The sequence below is a fragment of the Candida metapsilosis genome, assembly GCF_017655625.1.
Source record: "Candida metapsilosis strain BP57 chromosome Unknown scaffold1, whole genome shotgun sequence".
Taxonomy (NCBI): Eukaryota; Fungi; Ascomycota; class Pichiomycetes; order Serinales; family Debaryomycetaceae; genus Lodderomyces; species Lodderomyces metapsilosis.
In genome coordinates, this window is record NW_027138159.1 from 3,051,834 (window position 1) to 3,077,125 (window position 25,292).

The window sequence follows — 25,292 nt, forward strand, 5'->3', positions numbered from 1 at the left end:
TTCTTCAAACCAAAGGATAGTCTGCATAATACCTATTTGCTTAAAAGTGATTATTCTACTCATCAATAATATAAAATGAAATACTTAGCTGCTTACTTGTTGTTAGTCCAAGGTGGTAACGCCTCCCCATCTGCTTCAGACATCTCATCCTTGTTGGAATCTGTTGGTGTTGAAGTTGAAGAATCAAGATTGTCTACCTTGTTGAAAGACTTGGAAGGCAAAGACATCAACGAATTGATTGCCGAAGGTAACACCAAATTAGCTTCAGTTCCATCCGGTGGTGCTGCTGCTGCTTCTGGTTCTGGTGCTTCAGGTGCCGCTGCTGGTGGTGCTGCTGAAGAAGCTAAGGAAGAAGCTAAGGAAGAAGAAAAGGAAGAATCTGATGATGACATGGGTTTCGGTTTATTCGATTAAAAAGAGAGAGAGAGAGGTTAGTAATGTGTAATAATATATACATGAAAAAAAAAGGAACTTTTTCATTTTAATGAATAATAGAACTGAATACTTTGGATCGTAGTGCTATGAATTGTGTAGATCAGTTAGACTTGACTTGTATGCGATCAATTCAACTAGTAGTTTGAATTTGCTTATTTGGTCTTGCAAATTGTCAAGAGAGACGTTAATATCTTTGTCACCGGTGGCGTTTGACGTACTTGAGCTGAAGGTGTCTTCCAACTTGCTATTCAAACTTTGTAGATATTCCAATTTATCAAAATTGTACTTTAATTCCCCACACATTGTCAACAACTTGTCCCTCAAATCGGTATAATCCGTCAACAATTTGGTCTCTAGTAGATTAAAATATTTCGGTTCGGGTACTCCCTCAATCAATTCCCTTAAACTTCGAAGTTTCTCTTTCCTTTCACCCATTGATAGACTGTTGAGGTTAGACAAGTCGAAGGATTGTAGTTGATGGTAAGCTTTGAAAATTTGTTGATCGACAGTGGCGAATTTCTCTCTCTCAGAGGTGATGATACTCCTAACAATCTCATTATTCTTCTGAGATGTGTATTTCTGATCCCATTCTGTTTGTAGGGCCTTGTTGACTCGATTGAGAATATCTTGAAGTTGGGGTTTACTTATCTGGCTGTCATGACTCTGATTTGATAATATCTCTGAAATAGGTTCATCAATCTCTAAAGGTTCCCTAAGAAGATGTAACTGGTGGTCAAGAAACTCTTTCAAGGGTGGGTCTGGATCCAAGGGCAACATATCATCAACAACATTCTCTCATTGTTTGGTCTAATTTGTTTTTTTTTTTCTTTTTGATTTCGTATCTCGCGCAAACTTGAAAACCATTTACGATTGATTGCTTATTGCACTTGTTGCATAAAAGACTAAATGGATAAATCAATTTCCGTTACAGATACGGTATCTGACCAAGTAGGCTTATATCTAGTCTATCTCAGAGCTAGATTACTCGTCTAGGCCTTAAATCCGACTGAGCAGGATGTTGGGTCATGCAAACTTCGTCTAATCGTATGATTTCCATGACAATAAGACTATTGTTGTAAAGTGAAGCAAAGGTATTGATCCATCGGTCCGCTAAGATTTAAGGAGTCCAAAGCTGCAAAAGGTATCGAATAGGCGTACAATCATGACACAAGGGCAAGTCAACTCATATGCAGAGGGTATGACGCAATGGAACAATCGACTGCAACTCATAACCATCTTTCACAGCAGTAGCAGGGTTTTTAATGCATATTGTGTCAAGCTTGTATTGTTTGACTCTGTTTTAGGTAATTACGCTACAAGCGGCTTTTGAGTTTGCAAAAAAAGAAAAAGAAACGAGTGAAACAAACCGGTATCTGATATTGCTGTCAAAAGGAAAAACTTTGGCGTCATTCGGAGGTATAAGTCCGTTGAGATAAACTCAGCTTCACAAAGCCGGAGCACATGTTTTTTTTTTTGGTTTTATTTCCGGTTTCATTATGCGCGGCAGAAACTTTGCAGATGTGTGACCTAATTACTGGCATACAGGTGGCAAACTTAACATAGCAGCAATGAAGGGTCGTCCTGTCAAACCACATTCTAATTGTGAAAGATAGGAGAGCATTGTGGATGTCAGTTACCAACTCTTTCTCATTTTACGTAAGCGAGGTGGAGACCTTAGACCCTTTACAAACTCAAAACAAGAAAAAAAAATAATTAAAAAAAAAAGAAACGACAAAGTGAAAATCCCACCAGTTGGAAAAAAAAAAGAAACGAGAGGGGTGAGTTCCCTTGTTACTACGTGATGCGGTACAAGGACAGCAAGCTTGAAATACTTGTCGGACAAAAGGCAGTCTCCTAAATTGCTTAGTCTAGTTGAAAACCTCGAATAATACGAATGGACGAATAATCTTCTAGAAGGTTCCGGAAGTATCATTATGCAGCAGCAGCACAAAATCATGATAAGGTCTATTAATTTCTTTTTATGTATATCAGGTTATTCGGTGATTTATCCCGAACGGAGAAAAAATTAGTAAAAAATTGCTCTTTTGTGTTCTCAAATCACGCATTTTTTTTTTTTTTTTTTTATTTTAATTTGTTATAGTGAGATTCTAAAAGTCATCAATTTTCTAACGGTTAGAAAACCTGTCCAAGTTAATTCTATGCAGAAATAGGGGTGGTAGAAAAGCTATTCAAAATTAAATAAGAGGTGGAAAAGCTAATACGTACTGTTCATAGTCAGGACATCGTAACTCCGCTTATCACCGTCACTTTTTTTGTTACGCAAAATGTTAAGTTCAAAAGAAATGCTATTCTTTTGCTATTCGATCCGCGTGGAACGTCGTGGAACAACTGTCACCTTTAGATGGGAAACTTTGTGAGACATCCGACTCTAACCACTTAGCGGCTCTTCCTCTTTCAGAAGTCTTATTGTAGCACACATACTCTTTGGTTGAGTGGGACTTGTATTCTCGGCACAAACTAGCCACATAATTTTTCTTTTGCAAACCCCTCAGGACTCCGACCAAGCAAAAGTTCCTTGCAGATTCTTTTCTTTTTTTTCTGCAGCAAGATAGCTCCACGTTAATGTTCCCCGTAGTATAATCTATCGAAATTCTCGTTAGTTCTTTCCTTCAATGTAAGAAAAAACGACGAAAAGCGAATATTAGTCTTTTTTAGGTTTGAATATAGTTCCGTTACACAAAAGAGGGAATACATATTTTTTTTTTTTGTTTTTTATGTTTCTGTGTAATACTTTATGAGCGTGTGATTTCTATCCATTGCATTTGGCGCATAATTCGTTATATTTCAAAGAAAATTAAACAGCAAAAAAGTAACTCTGACACAAGTCAAGCAAAACCTGTTTTGCCAAACCAATCTTTATATGCAGATGCGCCCAAAAATACTAAGCGCTCAATTTGCATTCGTTATGTGCACTTATTGTTCTTTCTCATTGTCTACAGAATCCAGCGCTTACGCTTACAAAAAAAACATTGAAAATTACTAAAAATGTAAAATCTAATTTAAAAAAAAAAAAATGATTTTTTAAATTACACAATTTAAGAGTTTTTGCATAATACATGATACATGCATTAGTCTATTTATACCCAACTGAATCATCAAAAATTTATTTTTCACCAGGCCACTTCTTTTTCATTTGCATTATATAAACAACATCAACTGAATATCCCGTTTCATCAAGGAATATAAATAGAGATACCAATATTAGTCTCATTTCAATCCCATCTACATATAATTCGGTGAGAGGTCCAACCCCATTGCCTATCAAAATACGTCACTTCCAAACCTCGAGAACAAAAGTAAAGAAAACAGAAAATCTTTAAAAAAATACCAAAAAAAAAAATAAACAATTGATTTTACCGAAAATAGTGCACAATTGAGAAGGGAAAAAAAGCACTAGTTAGTAACATGGCGATTAAAGTGATGAACCAAGATACCCCTCAACTGTCTCAATCGTCACAATCGTCTTCAGCTTCAAAACAAAACAAGAGAAGTAATTTTCAATTCACCTACAACTCAGAGAACTATTTATTATCACTTATTCATAAATACAAGGAGGACATTTTCACAAGAGGCAACCGAATCAAGACTTGGGAAACCGTTTTATCTGCGTTCAACGAAAAGTACAACGCCAAAATTATCCAAAGTCGTACCATCAACCATCGATTTCAAATGTTGAGGAAAAACTTGGAAAATAAGCTAATGCATGAAAATCAGCCAGTTCAACAATTGAATCTTAATGAAAATGAAAAATTATTGATTGATATAATGGATTACATGTACAAGAATAATTATACAACAACAGATCCATTCGCATTGACCTCGGATAATAATACAACTCCAAGTTTCCCCACTACCAGGCCAACATTAGAAACGCACGAACTGGAAAATTCCGATAAAGGCACAACAACAACAACTGCTGCTGCGAGTTATAAATCAGGTGGTAAAAGTGGATATACAACAGGTACCTCAATCAGTTCAGTTTCGTCTTCAATGATTACACCAACACAAGGAAGCCATGATGCAAGTGATTACACGGGTGCTGCTGATTTGTTAGCTAGTAGTTCTCAATCGGTGGAACATCCAAATATGATTGGTTCTGGTTCATTATCGTACAACAATAGAGTAAGTCAAGCTCGGGACCCTTACATTTTGCTGCATGATGTTGCAGCTTCACACCAATTGCAACCAAACTTGTATCAACTGCAGCCATTGTTTACACAACAGGAGCACCCGCTGAATATGTCGACAACTCATCAATTGAATGATGGAATGCACACAGACCACTCTTCTGGAATGTTTGCGGGACCAAATCAGAATGCTCAGCTGACTTTTCAAGGATTACATTCAGATTCAGTTGCTTCTAATCACTTGCCTCAGAATACCATGTATTCTCAACATACTGAAGGAACACCAACTGATTTTAAGACACCATTTTCAAAAACAGCTAGCTCGGGTACTTCTTTCCCACCTCAAAGCTCCAATCAACCACGTACAAGAGCACGGCATTTATCAATTGCAACACCACAAATCCAGCATTCAACGTTTGAGCCGAACCAGTTTTCAGATGAGCATTTTCAACAGTCAGGGCAGGAGAATACATTGCAATCACGAACATACAGTGACCCGTCTTTACAGTCACAATCACAATCACAATCACAATCGCAATCCCAGGCTCATCATCTTCTGGGTCAATCTCAAGCACAACAAATTCGAACACTTATGCAACAACAACTTCAAACTCAAAATGCGACTCAAGCAATACTTCAACAGATATTAGCACTGCAGGCACAGTACAAATCTGAAATTACGTCAATGAAGGAAGAGATTAGGAATCTACGAGAGGAAACTACGGGCAAGATTGATAGGATATTGAATCATTTGGATGATAAAGTTGCAATGAGTGGAGAGAGAGCTGTCTTGTCTAACCAGAGAGAGCATCGTACTGAAGCTCTGTCGTTGGAGCAAGTGCAACAGCAACAGCAACAGCAACAACAGAGGAATACTGTACAGCTAAATCCACAAGCCAATTCAAGTGATGAAGACATGCTGTTTGAAGGTAGTGGTCATTGACATGTTAGCCCCCCTTTTTTTACGTATCTTTGTGAGATTTTTCTCCCACTGTATTGTATTATTGAATAGTGTGTTTTACACTTGAATTCAAAGTCTTTCTTTTCTGTTGTTTTTTTGCAGATCTTTTTCTTTGTTTGTTTTTTCTTAATTATCACGTTGTGCATCATGCATATGAATTAAAAGTGTGATGAAATGTACATTAGGATCGTATATATATCACAAAATCAGCAACACAAGTTTTAAACAATATCTTTCCCCCACCGTGCATTGTATATATTTTGTGTACTTTGTGTTGGGTGCTGGTTACTGGGCGCTGGACCAGTAGTTTAGTGAATAAGCGTAAATTGCAGTAGCGATATGCGTACGCCTCGAGGTACAACTTCACTCAAAATAGGCTAATTGGTAAACAATGTCTAAAATTGAAAGCTGCATTTTGTACCTGAATATCTCCGGAGATAAACTATAAGTTTTGTAACAGATTGTTTTCGTGGCTTCACTTTTTTAAGTAGAGAGGGGGTGTGGGAATTAAAAAGACGCAAATGCTCGTAGGTTAATTAGAAGTGATTGTTTGTAGGTTTTCAATGCAAAATTAGCTCGTAGCGCATGTTAAGTTCTTCTGTGGTCCACAAATACACATATTTTACTGAAGGAAAGAAAAGAATACTATTCGGCATTAAAACAAATCAAAGTAAAAACTCTCTGCGCCAACAATAGGTACGTTCCGCAAACAATGATGGATAAATAAATATGAGTCGTTGTATGATCTTTGGAAGAAGAAAAAAAAAAATTCTCCCGGGGGCGAGTCGAACGCCCGATCCCAAGATTACAAAATCCGGTAATAATTTACAGTCTTGTGCTTTAAACCAACTAAGCTACCAGGAGAATATATTGAAATGTTAGAGGTATCAGGTTCCTTGTCACATGACTCTTGATCACGTGTTTTTGGAATGGTATTCAAGTGCAGATCCTTATGTGATCAAGTTAGATGGCTAAGCCCTTTCACGATAGTTCATGCATTCTCACAGACACAAGAAGATTTGGTTAGTTACTTAAGATTCAATCATTTGGAAATATCCTGTTTGGGAAAGGTAAGAGATTGTGAAGTAACATGGAATTCAGTTATTACTTTAAAAGGTAAACAAATGGATTACTAACTCGTTTAGGGAATAATGTTTAACAATAGGAACCATCTTCATTTCCTATTAAAGGAATTTGTGTCTGGGGCTGTGTGTCTACTTGCTAGAGTGACAAGGAAGTAACAGAATTGTGTCTTCTGATTATTACAAATTGAAATACTATTTAATCAGTGGGAAATCCCCTTAGGGTTACAGTTGAGATATTTCGAAATAGTTTTAGATTGAGTTTTAGTTTCGAGCTTGATCTTGACAATCTATTATATAGGTTTTTCATCCATAATACATCTTCCAGTTGGTTACATTACAATTTCATTTACAGTTGTAGTACTCAAGTTAACTCATTAAGCTTCCACTGCAGATACCGATACACTACTATACGCTTGTTCAATAAGCTACTTACTAAATTATATTGGGTTGATAGACGGGTACGGCAACATGAAAATTTAAGCTTTGAAAAAACAGCCCGTGAGTTTCTATTACTTTATTGGGTAATTTTAGCGGCTTTATTTTCCTAGACAAGTAATTCTAATTGCTCTTTTTTTTTTTTGCACCCAAATAAAAAAATGTAAAGTATTATGCACAGTTTTCTTGTATCTGATGGAAAGTAAGTTCTAAAGTTATGATTCTGTTCTTATTGAGGAAGAAGAGTTGCTTCTCTAAGAGTGGACTTATAGAAATAAACTAGGTTACTCTTCTGAGTTGTATTCATAACTATCTCAATAAGTTCTTGATATCCCTATGAGATGGCACGAGTTTTAACTCCAGTATAAGCTTGTGAATTGAAAGTCAAACATTATAGAGGTGTAGTTAAAAGAATCAATATTCTATGAAAGTATTTCAAGTTCTTAAAAATTTTTGGTCCAATTCTTTTGCAAAAAAACAATCTTTACATTGCTTGTTTAAAACATTAGAAAAGCAAATTCGATCTTCAAGAACAATAACATTTGACTTCATTTTACAATAGTGGTGGAAATGTTCTCTGATAGTTTGCTTTTGTAAGGAGAGTTACGAATTGTGCTTGATAAGGGCGACAGTGTGGAAAAGTAGACAAAATGGTGGAAGTTCTTCCAAGTCATCCTCAAGAATCCAGAGGTTACATTCTTCTGTTGTCACGTTTTTCGTGCTTGCTGCAAAAAAAGGTACATTTTCTTTGCTTTTGCAATTGTCCTTCAATTTAAATTTTGACTTTCATTTAACCGAGGATCAACTGTTTAGAAGATTAAGCGGAAATTACAATTGTGCGGGTAATTACAAAGTCACCATAATGATCGAATTGCGGAGGCTTTGGTGGTGGGACTTGACCCAGACACACACACATTCTGAAACTTTAAAAACCTAGTGTGATTAGTGAAAGTCTTTCGTTATAGAAAGAAATAATAAAAATCGTATGATCAGGACAAATAGTCGGTTATTGTTCAAGCTTTGATGGTTATTATTTTCCATTAAGTTATCCCTCTCTATGTTTTTTTTTGTCTGTCTGAAAATAAACTTGAAGTCTCAGACAGACAATCTTTTGCCCCACATTATTGTTGTTTTTTTTTTTTTTTTTCTGTCAACTAAAGAATCGCGGATTTTGAAGGCAAGACAAGGAAACGGAAGGGATCATAGCTGTGAAATAGGCCCTATAATACATAGAATTACGTGTTGAATTTGGCTGTTGAGTATAAACACTACAGTGGTATTTTACTTTTGGACTGACCGTCCAATTATGATGATACACGGGTCAGCTATCATATCTGCTTCTGATTCCCATGTGAATGCATCCCCGCGAAATTCAATATTTTAACCTTTTCCCTCTTTGGCTTTAAGTGCATAATCATTATGCATACCCATGGAAACAAACAAATAAATAAAAATTAAATACATATGCACATGTAAATATGGAGAACACCAACAACCCCATAACGTTGAACATAGGAGAAGGCTTTGGGTACAGCCATTGGGAGTCACTCCCCACCCTTTCTGTCATAATTCATGCATAACTACTATTACTACTACTACTGCTACTACTGCTCTTACTGCCGCTATGGCCTTTCCCTCTTTCTCCGTAATCATAATAGAGAATAAAAATAAAAAAAATAATTAAAAATAAATAATTAAAAATTAAAACAATAAAACTTTCTCCCAACCAACCAAAAAAACCAACATATATATATAGAGAATATAATTTCAATCCCTGCTTTTTCTTTTCTTATTTCTTATTTCTTCTTAACAGACTCTTCTGTCGTATATATATATATACCTTCCCTATACATACACAACAACAGAAACATATATTTTGCAACAATGGCTATGGCAAGTTTACCACCCCTGCTTCAAACCAACAAGAACAAGACAGACCCAGACACCAATGCTAAAATAGTCAAGGATGTCATTTCATCTCAACCAGCTCCTAATCCAGCTGAAGACATTGCTAAGGAAAGAGCTCGCACCAACTGGGACTTGAAGGAAGTTCACCAGTTTTTAGAAGGTAACGAAGCTAAATCAACTGAAATCTTGCGTCTTTACCAATCTATTGAACGTGATACTGTCTTGCAAACCAGACCAGAACATTTCAACATTACTCAAAAGGAAGAAAGAGAATTGGTTGCTAGAAGAATTGACAAAATGGCTAGATATATCGAAATTGAACCATATGCTAAATTTAGAAGAAGATTGCAATTGATGACTGTTATTGACCCTTCTATGGGTATTAGAATTTTGGTCAATTTGGGTTTATTCTTGAACTGTATTAGAGGAAACGGTACCCAAAAACAATATGATTTCTGGGCTAAAAAGAGAGAAAGTGGTGTCATTAAACAAATGTATGGGTGTTTTGGTATGACTGAATTGGGCCATGGTTCCAATGTTGCTGGTTGTGAAACTACTGCTACTTTTGACCCTGAAACTGATCAATTTATCATTGATACTCCACACATTGGTGCTACTAAATGGTGGATTGGTGGTGCTGCTCACTCTGCTACCCACACTGTTTGTTATGCTAGATTGATTATCAAGGATGTCGACTATGGTGTCAAGACTTTTATTGTTCCATTGAGAGATTCACAACACAACTTGTTACCAGGTATTGCTGTTGGTGATATTGGTGCCAAGATGGGAAGACAAGGTGTTGATAATGGTTGGATTCAATTTACAGAAGTTAGAATCCCAAGGTTCTTTATGTTGCAAAGATGGTGTAAGGTTGACCGTAAGGGTAATGTTACTTTACCACCATTGGAACAATTGAGTTATATCTCCCTTTTGGAAGGTAGAGTTGGTATGGCTGCTGATTCTTATAGAATTGGTGCAAGATTCACCACCATTGCTTTGAGATATGCTGTTGGTAGAAGACAATTTAACAAGAGTGGTGGTCCTCAAGAAACTCAATTGATTGACTACACCTTGCACCAAAGAAGATTGCTTCCATACTTGGCTTTGACCTATGCAGCAGCTGTTGGTACTGACAGATTGGAGGTTGAACATAATGAATTATTGGAGAACTTGGACAAGGGTTTAAAGACCAACGACAAGTTGTTGTTGAAGAACACCATTGCTGCCACTAAATCCATGTTTGTTGACTCTGGTTCATTGAAATCGACTTTGACTTGGGAAGCTTCCAACTTGATTGATGAGTGTAGACAAGCTTGTGGTGGTCATGGTTACTCATCTTACAATGCTTTTGGTAAGACCTACAATGATTGGGCCGTTCAATGTACTTGGGAAGGTGACAATAACGTTTTGGCAATGTCTGCTGGTAAGAGTGTCATCAAGACTGTCCAACAAGTTTTGAATGGTAAAAAGGTTAAGAACTCCACTTTGGAGTTTCTTAATGACGCACCAGAATTGTCTAAAGCTAAAAAGGCTGTCATTAGAATCAAGGACCATGTTGATGATCCAAAACGTGTTTTGAAGGCTATTGCTGGTTTGATCTCAAAGACTGCAATGGATTTAATTCCTCAATCTTACCAATCTTGGGATGCCATTGGTTCACAAAGAGTTATTTTATCCAAATTGAGATGTCACTACTACATTTTGGAAACTTTTATTGATAGATTAGAAACCAAAATCACTGCCAACTCACCAGCAAGACGACATTTGGAAAACTTGCTCAAGTTGTACTATGTCACCAACATTTTGGGTCCATTCCTTGGTGAATTTTTGAGATATGGTGTCATTTCTCCAAGTGTTGGTAGTTATATCACCAGTGTGTACCCACAAAACTTGTGTTTGAAAGTTAGACCATATGTTATTGGATTGACTGATTCATTCCAACAACCAGACAACTTTATCCACTCCTTGATTGGTAAGTACAATGGTGATATCTACCATAACTACTTGTCAGAAGTCAAGTCGGTTAACGATCCAACTAATCCAAAGGCTCCATACTCTGTTGCTCTTGAGGATATGTTGAACAGACCATCTTTGGAAGAAAGAGAAAGATTTGAAAAATCAGAGGAAACTGCTGCCAAGTTGTCTAAATAAATTGTCCTGTAGCTGTTTAGTTTTATGAATAAAAGGTACACATATATTGTTAATGTCTATATCCTCTTTACGTATCTTAATATGAGATAGTTTATACTACTTATACCCCACATTGCAATCATCCAACCCATCCGGCCAGGAAACGTGTGCTTGTTAAGAAAAGGATAAGCAAATTTACTCACCCCAGTTGAATCCGTAGCCACAACCAACTCCACGTACAATGAATAAATGAAAAAAATCAGTCCCGATAAAGTAATTCCCTTAAGACTACTCTTTTCTTTCAACACAAGTAGATACAAATAAGGCCATAAATGAATTTTGAAATCTAATTGGAAAGTAGGTGGAAGAGTCTTTGTATTTAAAAAGTGCGGAAAAATGAGAAATAATGACCAATAAGTGATCGTGACTGTGAATTCTAAATTAACTATAGCGTTGTAAAAGGTGGAGCAGTTGATGTGGAATAGTGTTAGAATGATGTATGTTATGGTTAGCATTAGTGATACATTTGTCAAGAATTGGAATTGACCACCGCGGATTAGGTGTGGTGGGAGATGTTGGTTGATGCAGTCCCATAGTCCACTTGAGCATATGGCTAGGGAGAACAAGTGGAAAAGACTGGAATCGAATGCCATTATGGAGGAATGGGTTGTTGAAATATCAGGAGATAGAAAGAGGTAAACGAGAAAAAGAAAATTTAAGAGCCGAGGAACCAATTGAAAATTTGTTGCAAATTTAAACGTGACTTACTCTACTCTTTCTCTATATTGCATTTCTAATATTCAACACAAACCAATTACAAACATGCAATTAATCCAAATATTGACACGTATAAGCACCTATGTCCTTGCCTTTTCCCCTTCATGAAGGGATACGGATACCCGCTAACTCCATCACCAACATGTTTCCCACATTCCATTTCTATATATAACCAATAACCAACAATAAACGTAGCAGTAATCACCGTCGATGCAGCCAACGATATACTTTGCTGACTGTCAATTATTAGATATAGATAAGGGAACGCATGTACCTGTAAATCCATAAACAAGTTGCGATCAACATCATCTTCAGCCACCATTTGCGGAAACAAAAGTGCCATGGTCCAGTAGGATACAATTACATTAAATTCCAAATTGCTAGCTAGATTGTAGATGCAGATTGATTGATAGCGAAGTAGAAGTAGTGAAAGGTAGACCACGGTGATTAGTAGTGAACAATTGGTTATGAATTGGAATTGACCTGATTTGACTAGATGTGGCGGGAGTTTGGTTGTTATGGATTTGTATAATCCATTTCCTAGGAGAAGCAAGTTGAGAAGTCGAAATATGGTGAGAAGCATTTTTGGGGTGTGTGTTGGATTCGAAGAAGTTATAGTTTGGAGTGCACAAACCTTCTATTTATATGGGTAGGAGCACTTGGCATGGTGGTCCGAAATTATGCCGGCAGTTCCGTGTTATATTGCAACACAAATGCAGCAAGTATTGTTGAGCTACACTCTTATTTCATGAGCATTAATCGATGGTGACTGATAGCTTTTGAATGATGAAAAGAGCCATTTGACCTGTAGCTTATGCTTCTGCGAGTTTAACTTAATGCCCATAATTTTTTTTTTTGTGTGCCAACATATCTCATCTCTGACCTCATCTCTCTTTATCCCAGAACACTAATTCCATAATGGCACCAAGACAGTCCAAGACAGCCAAGAGGAACAAGACTCAAAACAAAACAAGGGAAAATGAATCAGATATTGTATCTGATTCCGCAGCAAGAAACCTCTTAGCTGATCAACCTAAATTAACTCCCAAATCAAAAGTTAAAAAATTATCCAAGCTACAAGTCAAGAAACAACAAGCCAAAATAAGGCTATATGGAGCAAAAAACGGTAAGGAGTACAAAGAGGAACAGTTGGACATACCAGCGTTGAACCGGGCAATAGTACCAGGAGTCAAAGTCAAGAAAGGTAAAAAGGGGAAAAAGTTTGTTGATGATCATGATAAGTTAACCTTGACACGATTAGTCAAGAGTATAAATGATAAGCACGACCAGGTGAATGAAAGCAAGTTGGAAAAATCCAAGAGGTTGGAAGAAATACGGGAGTTGAAGAGACAAGAGATTGAAAGGAAGGAACAACAAAAGAAGGATAAATTGGATGGAAAGAAGAATGAATTGAGAAATAAAGCCTCTGTTGCTAGATCAACTAGGAGAAAGAATGCCAAAGCTAGAAAATCCGAGGAAGTGGCAGAAGAGACTACACCAAAGAAGAAAAAAGTGAGTTTCGCATGAAATCTAAAAGCTTTATTATTATATACAAGTGTAATAAGATTGGTCTAAAAATCCAATACTAATCTTCTTCTCCGTATCTGTTCTCTTCTCTTTTTATTGTAGTAGTAACCGTAGGCAATTCCAACTAAACTTCCACCCAAATGAGCAGCATAATCAAATGTTCCCCATCTCAATACACATCCAGCGGCATTCCAAACCATAGTACCTAAAAACAACATCCAAGCTCCACCTGGCACAGGAATAAAGAATATACCTACGGGCGAAGCAGGGAACATGAATGAAAAACATCCAAATACTGCAAATATGGCACCCGAAGCTCCAAGCGATGCAACCGATAAAGAACTACCCAAAAACATTGGTATTGCAAGCGACGCAAATGATGAAAGAACAGCGGCATTCAAATACATGATTGTGAAATTTGTCACTCCTAATATCCCAACCAACGACGCAGCAAATGATTGGAAACACAACATGTTGATGAAAATATGGGCAAAGCTTTGATGAGAAAATGCCGACCACAACAATGTCCAAGGTGATTGAATATTATCTTTGAGTAAGATGGCGTATCGCATCGTGAATCGTTGGAATTGAGGCACTCTCCACATTAGAAACACGGCACCATTTAACGCAATGATTCCCCAGATTAAAGCTTGTGGGTTCTGTTTGAGCACTGATAAGGGAGTGTGGTTGAATAAATACGGAGTTAAAAATGTCGTTCCCACACAAAAGGCCACTGTGAACAATAAAGGCTTTTTCAATTTATCCCAATTGGATCTGTTGTAGTACAGGTTGTAGCTCTTCCAAGTTGGACTTCTACTTAGTGGTGATTGTTTCACTTGTTGATTCATAAATTGTTTGATGAAATTCTTTTGCCATGGGTTCATTGACGATTGTAAGATTTGAACATTGCTGTTGAACGAAACATTCTTGGTTTGTCGTATGTTCTTGAAGGTTAATGATAAGAGACTGTTGTTGCTGAATAGAAAATTACGACCTAGACTGGGCTTTAGAAGTCGTAATGTTTGAAACATTGTTGGCGGTGGCGTTTAGAGTGTGGTAGTATGAAATCGGGATTTTTTTTTTTTTTCTTCTTCAATTTGTCTAGATCCTTCTATATACACCTATTCAAACTCATCTTCCTTTTCTTCCAACTCAATCTTAGATTTACCAGCCAATCTAGCAGCTGCCAAATTCTGAGTCCCAACTTGCCTCTTAACCTTCTTTGTCATTTTCTCAATTTCAGCTTCTGCATCTTCAGAATCTTGCTCTGCGTATTGCATAACCAATCGTCTTCCGAGCAAATGTACACCTTCCAATTGTTTCATAGCACTTTCAGCCTCCTTCAACAAGTTGAATTCAACAAAAGCAAAACCTCTGGCACTTTGATCAAATTTCTTTGGTACTCTAACCGACTTTAATTGACCAAAAGCACCAAATAACTCCAAAAGGTCCTTACGAGAAGCTTCAAATGGCAAGTTCTTGATAATGATCTTGCTTGATCTGGTGGATTTGGCTGGAGCTGTAGAGGATGCGGAACTTCCTTGCTTGTGAGAAATTTTCAACTGTAGTTTGTGTCCATCCAAGACATGACCATCCAATGTAGCAATTGCGGCATTAGCTTGAGGTAGCGATTTGAATTCAACAAAACCAAAACCCATACTTAATGTCTTTCCGGTATTCTTTGGATCAGGCTTAGTTTTCACTGTTGCCAAGACATAACCTGGCAAAGACTTGAACAAGTCGGATAGTTGTTGCACAGTTGTGCTGAAATTGAGATTCTTGACAAAGATGGAAACAGTAGGACCTTGCACTTCTTCTTCTTCTTCTTCAACCTTTGGCTCAAGAATATCACTAGCAGAGACTTTCGCTTCAACAACCTTTTCAGGCTCGGATAATTTGATACTTTCATTTTCAGCAGGCTCGCGAGTAAACAAATCCTTGGGACCTTTTTCCAAATAAAGAATACTGGAGCCAAACCGCTTATATGCCAACTTGGTAAATGCAGCTCTCGCACTAGGTGCATCATTGAATTCAACAATGGCAATGGTTCCTGAAGGGGGCATGATAATTCTCTTGAGCTGACCATATTGTGAAAACAACTCTCCCAATTCTTCCACCGTTGTTCCAAACGAAAAGTTCTTCACTAGTATCACCTTGTCATCTTTTTCCTTTTTGCTGAAACTTGTCAAGTCAACACCTCGATCTTCGAAAAATTTCCTAACATCACCAATCACATGGGCCTCTGCAAGTGCCTGTTTCACAGCAGAACTTGAATTTTCAGGATTGATCAACTGTGCTTTTGTTACACCCAATTTTGCGGCCATAGAATCCATAACTGCATCGGTATTCATATAGAGCGAATTCCAACTAAACTGACTCTTTGAAGCCAGGGCTTTCTTCTTCAACTCTCGTTGTTTCTTCAAAGGTAGATTTTGCAAATCAAATTCATCGAGTCGATGACTCTTTTTCTTGTCAGCAGGAAGTATATGTAATAACCTACCTTGAAAGATTTGTTTATCAAGTGACTCAAAAGCATTGACTGCATCATCGGTGTTGATGAATTGAATATAGACAAAACCTTTTGATTTCCCAGTTCTAGTGTCAATGGCGATATGTACTTCCTCGAGTGGTCCATATCTTTCAAACAAGTGTTTAAAATCATCTTCAGTTGCTTCGTACAGAATGTTTCTGATGAATAACCGACCAGTTTCCTCAATTTTGTCTCTTGCTTTTTCTTCTTCAGACTTGTGTTCCATAAGGGGAGTAGCAGACTGCTCTTCTTCAGCATTGTTTTGTTCTTCGTTTGTTTTCGGTACTTCACCATCCTCTCTGATACGAATGCTTCGCGATTTTAACCAATCCATATCTGAAACATTCTCATCCTTGGCTAATGTATCCTTTTCCTCAATTGCTTCCAAAGGCATCATTTCTTCTTCCTCCTCCTCCTCCTCCTCCTCTTCATCATCCACACCCCCATTGAAATCGTTATACTCATCATCACTTTCTTGTTCTTGTGCTTCAATCACCTCAGGCTTAGAAGCTTCAGTGAGGTCCGCTTTGTCACCCTCTAATGCACGTTCCAAGTCTGCATTTGAAGGCCCTCCGGAGCCGTCAGCTATGGTATCGTTTGCCCATGATTTAACTTGATGCGACGGTTTCATTACTTCCATATACTCCTTGAATTTAGGATCATTCTCCATTTCTTCTTCAATTAGAGACTTCTTTTCAGTCTTCTGTCTCTTTGCCTTGAGCCTATTTTCCTCCTCGATCAATAGCTCTTCTTGTCTCTTTAACCTTTCATTTTCTCTTTTCCTCTTTTCTTTAAACGATAGTGGGACGTCTGGATCCGAGAACGACTTTGCCAACTGCACATCTATCCTTGCCGTGTCAATGAATGATTTGTTGAAAAATTTGACTGCTTTCTGGGCTGACTCTTCTGATTTGTAGCCAATAAATGCAAATCTTCTTGACTCTCCATGCTTAGATTTCACTAATTTCACATCAGTCACATCACCCTGTTGGCTGAAGTGATTTTTCAAATTCTCTTCTGTGTAGTATTTTGGAAGTCCCTTGACAATAAGCCTAGACATTGCTTACTTTGTTGGTGTAAGAAGAGAGATGAGTATTGGCGATGAGATAAAAAAAATCAAACTTCACTTTTCTCCTTTTTTGTGCGCTCAATACCCTCACACAAAGTTCACACATACAACACTATTATTGCACACAGTTTAGGTGGTAAAAGTGCCACCATGGAACTAATTGATCTCATTGGTCTTCGATACCCAAACAATGAAGACATGTCTTTGGCAACCTGGTTTAAAGGAATCACCAGTCTACTCATGTTGCTAATTTACATACTATTTTATCATGTGGTTTCTGTTTTTGCAACAGTTTTCGCAGTGACTTTCCCAGACACAGGGACTATGATCAAGTACAAGTGTGGCACTTTCTTTTGGGACTTTGGACTCTACTTGATGGTACGTATAAGATGAAAGGAGCCTTTAAGTGTGTGTCTAACCTTTTTCAAGCATTTGAACAAAGTCAAGATCAAGGTAATGGGTGACGAACTTAGTCCCAATCCAGCAGTGGTTATTAGCAATCATGCATCATTAACTGACTATTTTGTCATTCAACATTTATCAAGACTATCGAGTAAATCTGAGAGAGACTCCAAAGATGGTTTACCATATAACAGGGATCTAAAACTACCCATCATAAACTTTTTCTCATGGTTTCTTATATGGAGAGTGCCAACGGTTAAAATCTTGACACATTTGTTGAAAACAGATGAAAATTGGGAAATTGAGGAAAGTTCGATCCTCTATGTATTTGCAAAGTTGCTCAAAAGTAAGTTCTCCGAATGGATTGTGTTGTTCCCTGAGGTTAATGTATGGACCTCTCATGGATACGAAGTACAACAACAGATTGGGACAAAATACTTTTTACCAAAACTAGAGCATTTGCTTTACCCACGATACTCAGCATTTCATAACATTATTACCGCCTTGACAAAATTCAAACCGCATCCCTACTCCAATTTGTACGATTTGACTATTTTGTACTGTCGGCGACAAGGGGATGAAGTAAATTATCAACCACCTACGTTACTCGAAGTCTTCTCCTCTAAAGATCCAATCACAGTGCTTGTCTATGTCAAGGTGAGATCAATTGCTAGAATCCCCAATAAGAGAAAGAAACTTGAACGGTATTTGGAACACTTGTGGAAGCACAAGGACAAGATCATGACTCAAATCAAGGAGGAGAATAATTTGCATCAAATGAGAAACTTCAATCGACACACTACATTCACTTCGTCCATATCAGGAGTAGTGATTTGAAGAAGACGACTCTTCACGAGCTATCAATGTACTTAGCTATTTACCTTGTTGCAAAACTCAACCTATAAATTCTTGACTTACTCTTTTCGTCTCTATCAATTCGGTAATAATGATCGGTGAAACCTCGCAAATGACTTAAAAACTTTTCATCGTGGGTGATGACAACCAATTGAAAATTCAGCTGTCGTTTTCTGTAATCAATGACTCTATTCAATGCCGTGGCCAATGCTTCTGCATTTTCACTATCCAAATTTGTAGTAGGCTCATCCAATGCAATTATACCACAATTTGATCCAAAACATTCAGCTAGAGCCAATCGAATCAAGATACTAGCCAATACTTTTTGCCCAGCTGAGCAACGGCCTCTCATGTCCAATTCACTCGAGTCTTTAACCATAACGACTCGATAATTGTATGATCTATTACCCTTGGCTTGAAGATTGACATCACTTTTAATTGCAATGGTGGAAATATCCGTTCCTTGATAGGTTTGCGACCATAGTTCAGTCAAGATACGATTTATATCTTCCATTTTAATACTATGGTATTTCATAATGGCATTATCAAGTGCTTTCGAGTAGTTTTGAATGTCATTAGATACAAGGAGGTTAGTTTGCAACTTGATCCATTCTTCATGATACATTTCATCGACATTTTTGTACTCTGTTGCCAATTCTTTCTTCAATGTTTCAATCTGATCCTTGATTTGCTTAACCTCACCCACTTTTCCTGCATGCCGTGAGGAGAGGTTAGAGATTTCTTCTCGAATGCGTTTGGAGTTCTGCTGGTATTCTTCCTTTTGCAATTGTGCATTTTCGATATCCATAGAATTGAGTTGAAACTCAGCTTCATCTAAGCGATTAATTTGGGCTCGATAGTCAATGTTTGAAATGATGTTATGCTCGACTCGCGATGAATCCATAACCATCTTTTCAAACTTTTTTATTTCATTTGTATTATCAGAAATTTTCGCTTTTATAGAGTCACATTCCTTGACAATGGCGTCCATCTTTGCTGAATTTTCCTCCATTTTGGGTAATCCCACAGTTTCAAAATCAGTCACGGCAGTAAAAAGTGTTTGAAACGTTTCCACTAACGAAGTAAGAGCCTCGAGTCTTTTAGAGAGTTTTTCTTCTGTCAGGGAATGCTCCATTTGAGCTTGTTTCAACTCATGAGTCACCTTTTCTCTATCTTCTCTTAACCGCAGCAATTTTGATCTCAATTCTTTAGCTCTGGATTCAAAGCTGGCAATTTTTGCTTCAAGATCCTCAATCGATAGTTTGATGTTCAGTGCTTCTGCCAACGACCGTTCAAGATTACTAATAACCAACTTGATGTCTTTGACTTTATTCTCCAACTTTTGTATATCCTTTTGCACTTTATATTTTTCCTCGTTGAGGTCAGCCACTTGCTGTCTGACTTCACGGATTTTCAATTGGATATCCCGCTGTTGTTTTTGCAACTCTTCAACTGAAGCTACAGCAGATCCAAATTCATACAACTCTTCACCCAAATCAGTTACTTTCCGCTTAAGTTGTTGTACTTCTTTGTCTAACCTAGTTGCATTATCAAGAGGCTTTCTCAAGTTTGCAGCAGTTTCAAACGTTTGCCTTAATCGATCGAGGGCACCCCTTTCATTTTTGGAATTGTCACTCAACTCATTAATCTTGTTATCAACAGTATTCAATTCTTTTTCAAGTTTAGGCTTCAATGCAACACATTCCCTATAGTTGATCACTTTCATCCCCAAGCTTTTCGTAGCATCGAGCTCTTTACCAATCTCTTCAGCGTTTCTTTTGACTTCTCTGATCTTCTCTTCATCAAATCCTTGCTTTAGCTCCTTTATAAATTTCTGCAAAGCAGGATCATCAAACATTCGCTTACATAATAGACAGCACTTATTTTTCTCAGCCATTTCCAACGCTGATTTTCCATAACTTTTCGTCACTTCAGATGTATTTACATCTTCGGTAACATTTCTGTAATCTTCCTCCAATTCCTCAAGAATCTTTTCATATTCATCAATTTCTGACTCCTGAATGACTGCAGTAATCTCCGCCTTCAATGAATCAATCTTGGATGAGTTGTGTGATATGCTGTTTAAAATCGCCTGTCTTGAAGACTTCAATGAGTCGATCTCACTCTGTATTCCGTAAGCTTTCTTTTGTTGATTTTCAACTTCCAATTTCAATTCGTCATACTTTTCATTAAGTTTTGGTTCAGCGAAGCCAACCTCAACGTCAACGCCAACGACCTTTTTGTAATCAGTATTAACCCTTTCAACAATTTTGGCTATTTCTGAATTCTTCGACTTTATTTCATCTTCCAAAATCTTAACTTTTGTTCTTAATTCAGATTGTTTACTACTAGTCAGCAACTTTTTGGAAATTTCTTCGCCTTCAAATTCTAGTTTTGCAATTTCCGCATTTCTTTGGGTAATTTTGTCATCGAGTTCATTGACTTCTTGCTTGCTCCTTTTTGTCTCGAGCTCTTTCGTTGTCGTGACAAGCTCCTCTTTTCTAGAAAACAATTCTGACTCGTCATTTGAGGAGGCATTTAATTTCCTCTTGAACTGGGTCAAGTTTTGCTGGGACTTTTGCAAATCATTATCAGTGTATTCCAATGACTGCTCGTCTTTAATAATTTCATCCTCGACTATCTTTACTTGTTTCTGCTTTTCAATTTCAATTAATTTGTTGTTCAGGAGCAAGTCCTTCTCTTCCTGTTGGACTTCGACAAGCCTAGTAGTAATGGCGTCTCTAAACTCTGAAAAGTTCTTTGACTCATCTTTACCAATATGGACACTCACATCTGATGCATTATCGGTCATCAATCGGTTCATTTTACCTTTATTAGCATCGTATTCCGACTTTTTAGCTTTTAGTGACCCATCCAATCTGATCAACTCGTTATATTCATCTGTCTTTTCCTTGAGACTAGAGTTTAGGTCATCCTCGACCTTCTGCAATTTACCGATCGAACCTTTATTTTCAGCAACGATTGCAGCAAAGTTTTCTTGCTTATGAAGCAACTCTTCATCAGTATCGGGTAAAATCTCAATTGAATTTTTAATTCTTTCAATCGTTTCCTCAAGTGAAGCTTTCTTCATCAACAAATTTTCATAATCACTTAAAGTCTTTTGAAACTCTTGATTGGTTGCAAACAATTTTTCAGCTTCAATGTCCTTCTGTTCAATTTGTATATTCAACTCGCTAATCTCTGCAGCAAACGTTTCTACCGATTGATTCATCTCTGCTAATCTATCTCGAACTTTTTTTGCTCGGTCTTTGTCAATCTTCAAATGATTGACACTTTGCTCAATCAATTTTATATCCGTAGCCATATCCTTTTTGATACTTTTCAAATTATCAATAACTTTGGTAAACTTTGATGCTTCAAAAATATCATCAAATTTCTTCTTCAACACTGATGCTTCACTAAGTGGCCATAAACTTTCATCTTGATGACAAAATATAACATTATCCAAAATTGCAGTTGAAGCCCCGAGGAAAATTGGAATTTGCGAGTCAAGTTCAGCATTCTTGGACGATATACTTGTTTTCTTACCGTTTTCGATATACGCTAGTTGCCCTTCCATAGACTTGAAGGTGATGGTACTGGCACTGGCCGTCTTTGTATTCTTCACACTCGCTTGAACCGATCTGGTTGTAATCATTGACTTGCCATTGGCGTTCTTAAATGCCAACTTCACCTGCCCCGTAACCGAATTTCGCGAGCTAAGACTTGGATCATGAACAAAAGCACCTCCTTTTGAATTTGGTGGTAAATTACCCGTAGTTGCGTATCGTAGACATTCTATAACCGTCGTTTTTCCACATCCATTTTGACCACAGATCAAAGTCAACGGGAACCCAAATTGAATTGTTTCATCAGACTCTGGTTCGAATGATCTGATTCCCTTTATGGATAACTTATATATACTTGACATAATGAGCAAAAAAAGGTTGTGTGTGTAAGTGGCTGCTCTTTTGAAAAAATAATCGCGTCTACAAAGGAATTCGCTACCAAAAGAAATTGTTCAGATCTATACATTACTTAATATGAGCTTTGGATAACTCATCGGCAATATCGTCCACAGTTGCATCTTTATCTTCAAGTTTAACACCTGCAAGTTCTTTCTCCAACTCTTCCAAGTCGAGATCGACTTCCAAGGAATCTTCCTCTTCTTCATCTTCTTCCTCTTCCTCGTCACTATCTAATTCCTCTAACTCATCCAATTCATCAATTTCTCCAAATCCTCTCTTTTCAAACACTTCCTTGATGCTTTCTATATGTTTCGAATCTTCCTCGAATCTATTTCCGTTCAATTCCAAAAGTTTTAAATTTGGCAAGTATTCTCCAATCAAGTCTGCCAATATTGCCAAACTATCAGTTTCTAATTCATTGTATTGCAACTTAAGGATGGTCAATTTCTCCTTTTTGTTTTTTCCAAAAGCTCTAACCACTTCCAATGAACCTTTGTTCTTCAATAAAGAGTCATTCAAATTCAATTCAACCAAATCTGGCCAGTTGCTTATAGATTCAGCCAACTTTATAGCACCAGAGGTGGTGATTGTGTTATCTTGCAAGTCCAATACCTTCAACTTTTTGTTGTGACTCAATCCTTTTTCCACCAATTTGGAAATACCAGCTGGTCTGATACCGTTTTGGTATAGTCTAACCACTTCCAAGTCCTTGTGGTTTCTCAACCCAACAGCCAAGTAATTAACTGAACCATTCTCTAATCTGTTTCTTCCACAAATGAATGTTTTCAACGATGAGGTCTTTTTAACAGCAGATTGAGCTTGAGCCAACTTGAATAACGATCCTCCAATTCTCGATCCTGCAAATGGACCCATACCATTATTTGATAATATTAAATGCTCCAAAGAGACAGCCTTGGCAATATAGGCCTCTATTGGATCAATAGTTTGCAAACCAAAAGCATTATCACTCAAATTGATCAATTTCAAGTTGGGGAATTTCAATAATGCTGGTAAAAGGTAGTTCAACGATTGAGGGATTTCCGTGTTTAAACGACCAGTGTATAAATCGGAAAAGTTGATTTCAACAACTGTATCCTTATGCTTTAATAGAGCTTCACTTAATGCTTTGGATGCCTCGATACCTATTGTGTTTCCTGAGAAATCAATCTTGGTGAGATTCTTAATATCATTGAGTTCCTTGATGTATGGTTCAATATCAGCTTCACTATTGAACTTGATTTGTTTTCCGGCAATCGAATAAGTGGTTTCAGGGGTTACTCCCAATTCAACGTCTACTGAGGCCATCTTTCTATAACTTCTGCTTTGTTGGTACTCCGATGTGTTTTGATTTGTGTGTACCAACGATCAAAAAAAAAAAAAAAAGAAAATGTGTTCAATGACGATGGAGAAAGCACTGAAAAAAAAAAAATTTTGATGCATGAAACCATAGCAACCACATTCATTCATCGAATCAATCATAATACAAAAGATGAACTTCCAAACAAGAGCTCCACCATCGGGTAAAGAAGAGAAATCAACATTTCAAAAACTCAGAGAAACTCCAGCTTTCACCATTGGTACACAAGTTACTTTATTCGGTTTAGGTGTTTTATTTATTCAATCACCATTGATGGAAATGTTGGTACCACAATTATAGGTTATTAAAGGGGAATAACTATTGTACATAGTATTTGGTTAATATAGACTGTTTTATTGTTTTTGAAGAGGAAAATGTAAAGGATGGGGATACGCTTTAGGGATAAGTTTGATCTTTGCAGTTCACAATATAATTCATCAGTCGAGGGTCCGTTTTTTCTAATTGGACTATGCAGAGATTGATGGTCCTGGTTTGGTGAACTGCTGAACTTGTTAGAATTCATCTGGCTGCAAATTCACAGGCTAAGAAAGTCTCTTACTCTTGTCTCTTTACGTGTGATTCAAATCCACTTCTACACATTACCAGCATGCAAAGAGGTGACAATGGTACAGTTGGGAAGTTGCAGAAACTATTACATAGCAAGTACTGAGTTACTAGCGCTACAGATAGTATTTTGTAATATGCAAACTGACATTCACGAGTTAAAGTCGGTACCTTTCAAGTACATTGAATTGAGTTCTCTCTAGTGCACCCGGTATGTTACAACTCACCCAAGGTTTGCGCCTACATCTAATCACTTGTTGTGCTTTAACCATCTGATAGTTTGTATATTGATTTTTGCGTTATAGGTTTTTTGAGTAGTTGACGTGCAAATATTCGGCGAAGCGTATACAAATTGCATTGGCAGTACAAACCTAACAATAAATGCTAGTCTAAGCAGGTGAGACGGTTCATAAATTATAGAAAGGCTCTTAAACACTCTGGACGTAATACTTTTAAATTCTTTATCCATTTCGGTGTGATTTGAAATCTGCAGAGTTACCCCACATTTTTTTTTTTTTCAATTTTTCATTAATTACATCATCCATGATCTCGGCAAAGAAAGCGTTTGCAAAAAGATAACAAACATACGTGGTCATACAGCATCAATCTCTATTCCGTGGCTCTTTCCAGAAAATGAGGGTCACGTATGACATGATTTTATTATCGTAATCGTAAAGTTGAAAAAAAGTGTGAGTTCATATTTGTGTAATTTTTCAAATGCTGCTGGCTCTAAATTTAAAGAAAATATACTTAGTGAATCTAACCAATAATCTAGATCAGACCACTATTAAAAGTCGTATACAGGTAACTACCAAGCTTTCCGAGGAGTCAAAAAGCTATAAATAAAACAAAGATGATATAGATTGGAGTAACCGCGGTCAAATGGAGACAAAGGTTTAAAGAAAAGTTGGCAGGAGATTGAAGGCTGCAGCAAGTTTCATACGTGAAAATAGAACGGGATGTTGCGAATACATCTCTTAGACTCTGGTACAAAAGTAGTGTAAAGTAAAGCTCGGGAAAGACTACTGATTAAAGAAGTCACGTGCAGATTACTTCGATTGTTAACCTCGGTTAGAAAAAAGAATTCTAGAAATACATGAATCCTTTATCACCCCTCATTAAACCTGCATTCTTGTGAAAC

General features: G+C 37.2%; 10 protein-coding genes across 10 annotated transcripts; 5 read left to right on the forward strand and 5 right to left on the reverse strand. All coding sequences in view use genetic code 12, as the record gives it.

Annotated features, from left to right (window-relative positions):
- Window positions 1-75: 75 nt before the first annotated feature.
- On the forward strand, window positions 76-414 carry RPP2B (ribosomal protein P2; the record flags this gene model as incomplete). Its single annotated transcript, XM_067690082.1, has 1 exon — window positions 76-414. The coding sequence occupies one exon, from the start codon at window positions 76-78 to the stop codon at window positions 412-414; it is 339 nt and encodes a 112-aa protein (XP_067551368.1).
- A 105-nt stretch (window positions 415-519) lies between these two features.
- Window positions 520-2,875, reverse strand: I9W82_001348 (uncharacterized protein; the record flags this gene model as incomplete). The annotated part of the gene is made up of 2 exons (XM_067690083.1): window positions 520-1,193; window positions 2,830-2,875. 2 exons carry the CDS (start codon window positions 2,873-2,875, stop codon window positions 520-522), a joined length of 720 nt encoding a protein of 239 aa, XP_067551369.1.
- A 1,001-nt stretch (window positions 2,876-3,876) lies between these two features.
- On the forward strand, window positions 3,877-5,526 carry I9W82_001349 (uncharacterized protein; the record flags this gene model as incomplete). The annotated part of the gene is made up of 1 exon (XM_067690084.1): window positions 3,877-5,526. One exon carries the CDS (start codon window positions 3,877-3,879, stop codon window positions 5,524-5,526), a length of 1,650 nt encoding a protein of 549 aa, XP_067551370.1.
- A 3,422-nt stretch (window positions 5,527-8,948) lies between these two features.
- On the forward strand, window positions 8,949-11,123 carry PXP2 (Pxp2p; the record flags this gene model as incomplete). Its single annotated transcript, XM_067690086.1, has 1 exon — window positions 8,949-11,123. The coding sequence occupies one exon, from the start codon at window positions 8,949-8,951 to the stop codon at window positions 11,121-11,123; it is 2,175 nt and encodes a 724-aa protein (XP_067551371.1).
- Window positions 11,124-12,797: 1,674 nt separating this feature from the next.
- I9W82_001351 (uncharacterized protein) lies at window positions 12,798-13,406 on the forward strand (the record flags this gene model as incomplete). The annotated part of the gene is made up of 1 exon (XM_067690087.1): window positions 12,798-13,406. The coding sequence occupies one exon, from the start codon at window positions 12,798-12,800 to the stop codon at window positions 13,404-13,406; it is 609 nt and encodes a 202-aa protein (XP_067551372.1).
- A 44-nt stretch (window positions 13,407-13,450) lies between these two features.
- Window positions 13,451-14,437, reverse strand: I9W82_001352 (rhomboid protease; the record flags this gene model as incomplete). Its single annotated transcript, XM_067690088.1, has 1 exon — window positions 13,451-14,437. The coding sequence occupies one exon, from the start codon at window positions 14,435-14,437 to the stop codon at window positions 13,451-13,453; it is 987 nt and encodes a 328-aa protein (XP_067551373.1).
- Window positions 14,438-14,527: 90 nt separating this feature from the next.
- I9W82_001353 (RNA-binding ribosome biosynthesis protein) lies at window positions 14,528-16,996 on the reverse strand (the record flags this gene model as incomplete). Its single annotated transcript, XM_067690089.1, has 1 exon — window positions 14,528-16,996. The coding sequence occupies one exon, from the start codon at window positions 16,994-16,996 to the stop codon at window positions 14,528-14,530; it is 2,469 nt and encodes an 822-aa protein (XP_067551374.1).
- A 465-nt stretch (window positions 16,997-17,461) lies between these two features.
- Window positions 17,462-18,244, forward strand: I9W82_001354 (uncharacterized protein; the record flags this gene model as incomplete). The annotated part of the gene is made up of 1 exon (XM_067690090.1): window positions 17,462-18,244. One exon carries the CDS (start codon window positions 17,462-17,464, stop codon window positions 18,242-18,244), a length of 783 nt encoding a protein of 260 aa, XP_067551375.1.
- Window positions 18,245-18,284: 40 nt separating this feature from the next.
- Window positions 18,285-22,193, reverse strand: RAD50 (MRX complex DNA-binding subunit; the record flags this gene model as incomplete). Its single annotated transcript, XM_067690091.1, has 1 exon — window positions 18,285-22,193. The coding sequence occupies one exon, from the start codon at window positions 22,191-22,193 to the stop codon at window positions 18,285-18,287; it is 3,909 nt and encodes a 1,302-aa protein (XP_067551376.1).
- Window positions 22,194-22,296: 103 nt separating this feature from the next.
- RNA1 (GTPase-activating protein) lies at window positions 22,297-23,535 on the reverse strand (the record flags this gene model as incomplete). The annotated part of the gene is made up of 1 exon (XM_067690092.1): window positions 22,297-23,535. The coding sequence occupies one exon, from the start codon at window positions 23,533-23,535 to the stop codon at window positions 22,297-22,299; it is 1,239 nt and encodes a 412-aa protein (XP_067551377.1).
- Window positions 23,536-25,292: the final 1,757 nt, after the last annotated feature.